Raw genomic sequence first — 8,398 nt, forward strand, 5'->3', positions numbered from 1 at the left:
CAATATGAGGCAAATGATATAGAAATAAAGAATAATATTCTATCCCTTTTGAATTAAGTGTACTGTGAAGTTGAAATTGATGATATATGGACTTTCATATTAATTTGAAAATTTTGTATTTAACTAAATTTGATATGGTAAATTATAATATTGATAAACTTACTTTTCAAATATTTTCAACCAGTTGTAAAACTAATGTAGTAACCTTTCTTTATGTTGCTTGTGATTAGAGAGCTTTACTGAAAAAATGTAGATGCAAAGACTAAAAATTTCACAATAAATCCAAAGATTTAAATTGCTTATTGAAATTTTTACAAATTTGTAGAGATCTGTTATGTTTTTTAAAACATTTCTTTTTTTCATGATCATCATAAAAATTTATGTTAAATGCATCAGTAATGATGCGTGACCGATCAATATCATATTGTTATCATATTCTCTGTTGTCATAACTATCAATATAAATTGTTTTAAAATGCAAAAAAAAAAATCGACATACTTCTTTTATATTTTTTTACTCTTATATTTATTATGATTTAGCGGTGTTTGGAAATTTAACAGAACCTTTGAGAAAATTTAATCCAAATCCCATGAGTTAACATTTGAATACAAAACAAGACTCTCTTTCATAGAGCCTGTGTTTAAATTCATTTTTTAAAATTTGCGTATAGTTGTCTTTCAACTACCATCTCTAAATTCTCTAGTACTAGATTTAACTAATTTTGAGAAACCTCTCATTCCATCGGTGTAGATATATTAGTTGTGGGACCAAATACAGTATTTATATTTTTGCATGCTCTGCTAGTTTTAGTTGATCAATTATAAAACAAAATTCATTTTACTGAAATTTGTTTAAAAGGCTTGTTATATCCATCATGGACAATATCATTGTTAGGTTGTGATTTATTTTAAATCTCTCTTGATATTTTAACTACCCAAAACAACTTTAGAGTGAAGTTTAAACAAAATAATCCAAACTTAGGATAACCTGACAGAATATATATTCTGCTTGCATGCTCTACTTGTTTTAACTCATCTTTTATATAACATAAATCATCTCAATAAAGTTGGTTTCAAAAAAGTTGTTGAATCCAGCATAGACAATATCATTATTAAGTTGTGAAACTGTTGAGAACTATTGAGATATGTACAAGATTATACACATTGATTTCGCTGTGAAATCTGATCCAGATGGTAATTCAAATAGAATCACTTGGAAAAAGCAATATGAGGCGATTGATGCGAACATATAAAAATCATGTTCTATTTTGATAAAGTTCATAGGGATATCATGTTCTATCCATTTTAGACTAAGTGTATTGTGAGGTTGAAATTGATAATATATGAACTTTAATATCAATTTGTGGATTATAAACAAAATATGATATTCAGAATTAGAATATTAATGAACCTTTTTTTATGCATATTCCTTCAACTTGTTTATAAAATTAATTAGTTTAATCTCAATTACCTTTAACTATGCTTTTAGAATATATTAGGTTTTCTCTCTGGGTAAGTCCGTGCGCTTTGGTTGGCTGCCGTGCGTGCCGCCATGGCGGACACCGCTACCCTTCAGCCTCTTGCTGAAGGGAAGCTTCCAGATTCCTTCCCTTCTTTCCAAGCAAAATCTTTTTCTTCGCTCTTTTCGTCTAGGGAGCCTTCTTGCGTGAACGTGCGAGCAGACAAGACTACGAGGAGAGGGGAGCCTGCTGTAGTTTTCTCCTCGGCTGACATGGCTAGGGCTGCAGCGCCTTTTACCCTTGCTCTAATAGGGAAGTTCTCCAAGGGTAGGCCGGCCATGGAGGACATCCGAAAATTTTTTAACACGCTGGACTTGACGGCGGTTTCGGTAGGTTTGTTGGATCCTCGTCATATCATCATTCGCCTCCAAACTGAACGGGACTTTCACAGAATCTGGGGGCGGCACATCTGGTATATATTGGGTTATCCGATGCGGGTCTTCAAATGGACACCCTCTTTCCATGTCGATAAGGAGCCTTCGATTGTTCCTGTTTGGTTCTCCCTTCCCAAACTCCCGATACATTTGTTCAATAAGGAATGCCTTTTCCATATTGTTTCACCCCTGGGTCGGCCACTCTTCATGGATGCAGCAACGAGCTCTCTATCCCGTCCGAGCGTGGCCAGAGTATGTGTGGAGGTTGACTTGGTGAAATCACTGCCACGGAGAGTATGGGTAGGTTTTGGGCAGGGGGAGAGTGATGGTTTCTGGCAGGCCCTTGAGCCTGAGGGGATGCCGCAGTACTGTGGGTATTGTTTTCGACAGGGGCATAGCGAACACGAATGTAGAGTAAAGCACCCCGAGTTCCGCGAGGTGCCGCCAGCGGCAAAGGTTTCTGAAGTTTCCACAGGTGCGTGGCATGAGAGGAGGCCACGGCTGGAATTTCGCCCAAAGGTTACCCAGGAGGTTCCGCAAGATTCTGTGAAGGCAATGCCTTTGGAGGGGCCGGGGATAGCGGAGGAGCAGAAGGGGAAGGGGGGAGTGGTGCTTGGCGCTGCTGGGCAGATTTCGTCGCCGCTTGCTGGCGGGGAGGCAGGGTCGCTGGCAGTGACCGGCGCTGGGGAGTCGGTGGTGATGGATAGGTTGGCGGAGGGGCCCCAAGAATTAGCAGCCCCTTTGCGGGTGGAGGAACAGGGGGGAGAGGACCTTTGTGGCCAGCAGTCGGTTCTCCAACAGGAGCGGAATTTCGCTGGTGCGGTTGATAATCAGCTGGGAGATCAGGCTGTTGCTTCGACAGCTATGGCGGAGACAGGTTCGAGGATGGACATGTCAGAGGAGGGGAGCGAGGTCGGTGATGTGGGGTTGTCTAGTGCAGAAGTTAGTGCAGGGAGCTTATCGCCGCGCGGGCAACCATCAGGTAAGCAACAGGAGGAGGGGTCTTTGGTGATTGACATTTTTAATCTTGATCCTATAATTCAGCAGGTACACGAACAGGTGAATAATGGGGAGGTTTTTAGTTTGGTAGATAAGCCTAAGCCGAGGGGTACTCGGCTCCAAATCCCGAGTGACCGTGCTTTACGTTCTAAATCGAAAGTCTCCTCTAACTCATTTGCATCCTTGTCTCATGATTAATCTGCTTTTTTGGAATATTCGGGGTATCTCGCGATCCCCAAATTTTCGTAGGTTAAAACGGTTAATTGATGAGTTTTCAATTCCTTTAGTGGCTATTTGTGAGCCTAAGGCTTTACCACGCGACATTCATTTGTTTAGTGCACGCCTCAGGATGGATAGCTGGATCATGAATAACCAGGGGTCTATTTGGGTATTTTATAAAAATTCCTTTGACTGTTCTCTTGTGGGAGAATCCTCCCAGCACGTGTCTCTTAAAATCATTTCTCCGATTTTCCCAGTTCCAGTGTATTTTTCTTTTGTCCATGCAAAATGTAATGAGCAGGAGCGAGCTTTGCTGTGGTCAGCTCTGATAGCGGAAAACCTGGCGGAGCACCCTTGGATGTTGGCAGGTGATTTCAATGTTACTGTTAGCGCGGATGAAAAGAGGGGTGGATTGCCTTTTCGGGTTGACGAAGGGGTGGAGCTTAGAACGTTCATGTCGATGGCGGGTGTTTCGGATGTTGGTTTTCTGGGGTGCCCTTTCACTTGGTGTAATAATAGGGGGGGTCTGGCCCGTATCTGGAAGCGCCTGGACAGAATGTTTGTCAATCAAACGGCCTTTCTCTCTGGGGTGCAATTTCAGGTTCAACATCTAGGGAGGGAGCCTTCGGATCATGCCCCCCTTCTAATGTCTTCGTCGACGAGGCGAGATAACAAGCCTAAACCTTTTCGATTTTTGAATATTTGGACGACGAAGCTTGGGCTGTTGGATGTCATTAGGAGGAGTTGGGCAGTTCCTTGTTCTGGGCGCCCTTTGAGTCGTTTAACCGCTAAACTGAGGAATGTCAAACGGGACTTGCAAGTTTGGTCTCGTGAGCAGTTCGGTAACATTTTTGACGCGGTGAAGAGGGCGGAGGGCGAGGTAGCAGCTGCAGAGGACGCTTTTGGAAATGAGCCTTGTCAGTCGCATTGGTTGGCACTCCAGGAGGCTCGTGCTAGACTGAGAAATTCTCTGGTGAGAGAGGAAGGGTATTGGCGGCAAAAGGCAAGGGTCAAATGGCTTAAGGACGGGGACAAAAATTCTAAGTATTTCCATTCGATTGTGGCGGAGAGAAGAGCTAAGTCCATCATTCACCGAATTAAGAATGACCAGGGGGAGTGGGTATCGGATGAAGGTCAGGTGTCTGCCATGGGGGTGGAGTTCTTCAAATCCTTACTTTCGGAGGAGCCTGCCACTGGGTCATGGAGGATTTTGGATGTGATTCCTAAGGTTGTGTCCGATGTTCAAGTTGCTGATTTGGAGCGGTTTCCATCGCACGAGGAGATAAGGGAGGTGGTGTTTAACATGGATGGGGAGAGTGCGGGTGGGCCAGATGGTTTTACAGGAACTTTTTTCACCTTTGCGTGGGAGGTGGTGGGCAAGGATTTGTGCGACGCAGTGTTTAGTTTCTTTTGTGGGCATGAGTTGCCGCGGAGTGTTTCTTCGACGTGGATTGTGCTGATTCCCAAGGTAACCTCCCCGCAAGATTTTAGTCAATTTCGGCCGATAAGTCTTTGTAACTTTGTCAATAAGGTGATTTCAAAATTGTTGGCCAACCGTCTATCAAAGGTGCTGCCTGGTATTATCTCCCCGCAACAGAGTGGGTTTGTTCAGGGAAGGCAGATATCCGAAAATTTTTTATTGGCCCAGGAGTTGTTATCTGATATTCGGAAATCGAATCGTGGGGGTAACGTAGTTTTGAAGTTGGATATGGCCAAGGCCTACGACAGAGTTTCGTGGCCTTTTTTGTTACAGGTCTTGCGTAGGTTCGGGTTCGGAGAGCGGTGGATTGATATGATTTGGAGGTTGATTTCGAATGTCTGGTTCTCGGTCATGGTCAATGGTGCTCCTCAAGGTTTCTTCCATTCTAGTCGAGGGCTAAGGCAAGGGGACCCTATTTCTCCAGCTCTTTTTGTGATTGGTGCCGAGGTCCTATCTCGCCTCTTAAATTCTTTGCTTTCCTCCCCCCTCTTTTCACCGTTTAGTGTACCTCATGGATGCCCGAAGGTTACGCACCTGGCTTATGCCGATGATGTGGTTATCTTTTCAAGTGGGCTGAAGAGGTCAGTTCGTTTGGTTATGAAAGCTCTGGGAGATTACTCTTCGGTATCAGGTCAGCAGGTGAACCATCAAAAGAGTTGTTTTTTGTCCCATAGCAGGTTTCCCAGGGCGAGAAAACGTATGCTTGGAGAACTCACTGGGTTCCCCTCGCGGGAGTTTCCGGTCAAATACTTGGGTTGTCCCTTATATGTTGGGCGGAGGAAGAAAGGTTATTTTTCGGAAATTTGTGATTCCATACTAGCCAGGGTGCTATCGTGGAAGGGGAGGTTATTGTCGCACGGTGGTAGGCTGGTCCTGATCAGGAGTGTGCTATCTTCTATGCCTCTTAATATTCTTGCGGCATCCACTCCTCCCAAGGCCATCTTTGGATTACTGGAGAAGACTTTTGCTAATTTTCTCTGGGGGGCCTCCGAAGGGGGGCTGCGTTTTCACTGGATCAAATGGGAGCAGTTGTGTCAGCCATATGACAGGGGAGGTGCAGGTTTGAGGTCGTTGAGGGATGTGTTCGACGCTTTCTCGATGAAACTTTGGTGGCAGTTTAGATTGCGGAAGTCTTTATGGGCTGAGTTTTTACATTGTAAATACTGCCCGAATTTCCACCCTTGCTCTGCGGACGTCTCGCCGGGGAGTTCTTGGACTTGGAAGAGATTGATATCTATTCAGGGGGTTGCTGAGCAGCAGATTCGCTGGGTCTTGTCCAATGGATCGGCAAGTTTTTGGCATGATGATTGGTTAGGACAAGGTCCTTTATGTCGCCAGGTCGACTCTTTCCAGGAATATGCAGTATCCGATTTCGTGGAGCATGGTCGGTGGAACGTGCAGAGGCTGTGCTCTGTGCTGCCCAGCTGGTGGGTGGGGCAGATCCTGCGTGTTGAACCTCCCGCTGAGACGCATTCGGACAGAATGGTCTGGTCCCCCAGTACCTCAGGGGATTTCTCCCTATCGTCGGCCTACCAAAGTGCTCGTGAGGTTGGTAACAGGTCTTGTCTATACTCCTCGCTCTGGGGTCAGGAATTGCCGAGTAATGTGTCCTTCTTTATGCTGCGTCTGCTGGGGGCTAGATTGCCAGTGATGGATAGGTTGCAAAAGCTTGGGGTTGTCGGGCCGTCTCGCTGTTTTTGTTGTTCCTTCCCATGTCAGGAGTCTCTGGATCATATTTTCTGCACTGGGGAGGTTCCACGGCAAATCTGGGAGTCTTTTGAAGTGGTGGTGGGAGGGTTTGGGGTTTCCTCGACAATACGACATAAGGTGATTGGTTGGTGGTTGAAGCCTACTCGGAACCCGTTTCTTCAGTTTCTTTTTCGTGTGCTGCCGTCTTTGATTTGTTGGCACTTGTGGAAAATGCGGAATAAGTTTGTGTTCGAGGGTCAGAGTTTGCCTGTTGCTATAGTCAGTGATAGAATTTTTTGTGATCTGCGAGACCTATTCCAGATTAGGTTTAAGAATACTGTTTCTTCTTGCCGCGGGTGGCCGAGTTTCTTTGAATCTGTGGCTGGTTTGGCACGTCGTTATCATGTGCAAATTGTTCGTTGGCGGTGTCCGAAGCAGTCGGTGGTGAAGCTAAACTCTGACGGTTGCTCTAGAGGTAATCCTGGCATGAGTGGAGGGGGAGGCATCATTCGTAACTATGAGGGAAGGTTTCTGCTAGGGTTCTCATGTTTTTTTGGGGAGCTAACAAGTTTGCAGGCGGAATTGGAGGCGCTTCTTCATGGGATTCGGTTGGCCGTAGATCGGGGATACAGTGCTTTGCACATCGAATCAGATTCATTGGTGTTAGTTCAGATTATTCGGGGAACGGTGAGGTGTCCATGGCAGTTGCAACGAGGTTTACAGGAGGTGTTGAATGCTAAGGGGTTGTTTAGAGAGATTTCTCATTGCTTTCGGGAAGCGAATAGGCCTGCGGATAGATTGGCCAATGTGGGTGTGGACGCTGGGTTTAACTCAACATATGTTTCATTTTCTGAGTTGCCTTGCCTGGTGAGGGGTGATGTTAATCTTGATCGGTTAGGCGTTCCGAACATTCGTAGGAGTAGAGCTTCTTTAGCTTGTTAGGCAGTAGTTGGTTGCTGTCTCTCTTTGTACTCTTTTCAGTTCATAAATAAAGATTAAAGTTAAAAAAAAAAAAAAAAATTACCTTTAACTCTCTTTTGTTGCTCGAGATTATAGTAGTTCACTCAAAAAAATATGCAGTGCAGCCTGAAAGGCTCAAAATGTCTAGAAATTCAAAATATTCTTGGGACATTAGTGAATATGTCACAATTTTTTATATTTTGAGAACATTTCTTTTCTCACAGTTTATGTAAAAATTTCGGCAAAGCATATAAGTAAAGTGCCTCCACGACCAACTGTCATCTATTAATCATATTCTTAGAAAATATTACTATCAATTTGCTAGTTTAGCATTTTTGATTGATTCGTTTTCTCATTTAATAATTGTGAAGAGTTATCTGTTAATGATTTGTTCATTATGGAAGTGTCTTCAAATACTACAAACAATACAATCAAACATAAATTTTTTTAATGTTTGCCTCTTCTTTATTGGATCCTTTATCATGTGAAAGAACTTAGAGAAAATTTTGAATCCCAATTCTTATGAATTATTGGTTTGGTACAATCCTAACCTCATTTTCATGACATCAATAATTGAACTTTTTTTAACAAAGTATATGACTGTTTTTCAACTACTACTGATTATGTAGTAAAAGCTGAACAGGTTGTGTCTGTGATTGCTATTAACATTGAGCAACTTCAAGTTTTAGAGTTAAGAGTTGAAGGACGTCGAATTGGAATGGGGTTTGCAAAACATGGTTTGACTGCAATTCCTGAACGACTCGCAACATTGGCAGTGTTAGAAGACGACATTGATGCGGTGTCCCGTGTCGTGTTTCGCGCAACCCCTCCTACTGATTGTTTGCGCCTTAGAGATGAACTTGACTTGTTGGGTCCTTAGCAACTGAAAAGGAGGATGACGAGTGTTTAGAAACTTTTGTAGTAACATTTTTTATTGATTTTGTAGTAACTATTTTGTAGTAACATCATTTAATGTGCTTTTATAAATGGACTTCAAGTTATTCCCCATACAAAAAATACAAAAAAATTCAAAAAAAAACTACTATTTCTAGTTTATTTAGCCTTAGATTAATTGACAATAAAAAGTGGCATAAATTAGCTGTTGGACCAACTACAGTATCTGTGTTTTTGCATGCTCTGTTAGTTTTAACAGATTAC

At 43.3% G+C, this 8,398-nt stretch overlaps 1 protein-coding gene across 1 annotated transcript; it reads left to right on the forward strand.

The window, feature by feature from the left end:
- Positions 1-1,551: 1,551 nt before the first annotated feature.
- Positions 1,552-8,120, forward strand: LOC113757899. The gene is made up of 3 exons (XM_027300972.1): positions 1,552-2,940; positions 3,413-7,217; positions 7,870-8,120. Exons 1-3 carry the CDS (start codon positions 1,552-1,554, stop codon positions 8,118-8,120), a joined length of 5,445 nt encoding a protein of 1,814 aa, XP_027156773.1.
- Positions 8,121-8,398: the final 278 nt, after the last annotated feature.

The sequence above is a fragment of the Coffea eugenioides genome, unplaced genomic scaffold (genome assembly GCF_003713205.1).
Source record: "Coffea eugenioides isolate CCC68of unplaced genomic scaffold, Ceug_1.0 ScVebR1_3408;HRSCAF=4614, whole genome shotgun sequence".
In the NCBI taxonomy this organism is placed as follows: Eukaryota; Viridiplantae; Streptophyta; class Magnoliopsida; order Gentianales; family Rubiaceae; genus Coffea; species Coffea eugenioides.

Coding starts and splice junctions, on each gene's coding strand:
- LOC113757899 (XM_027300972.1), top strand. CDS start 1,552: ATGGCGGACACCGCTACCCTTCAGCCTCTTGCTGAAGGGAAGCTTCCA. Junction 2,941..3,412: donor TTGATCCTATAATTCAGCAG/GTACACGAACAG, acceptor TGTAATGAGCAG/GAGCGAGCTTTGCTGTGGTC. Junction 7,218..7,869: donor GAGTAGAGCTTCTTTAGCTT/GTTAGGCAGTAG, acceptor CTGATTATGTAG/TAAAAGCTGAACAGGTTGTG.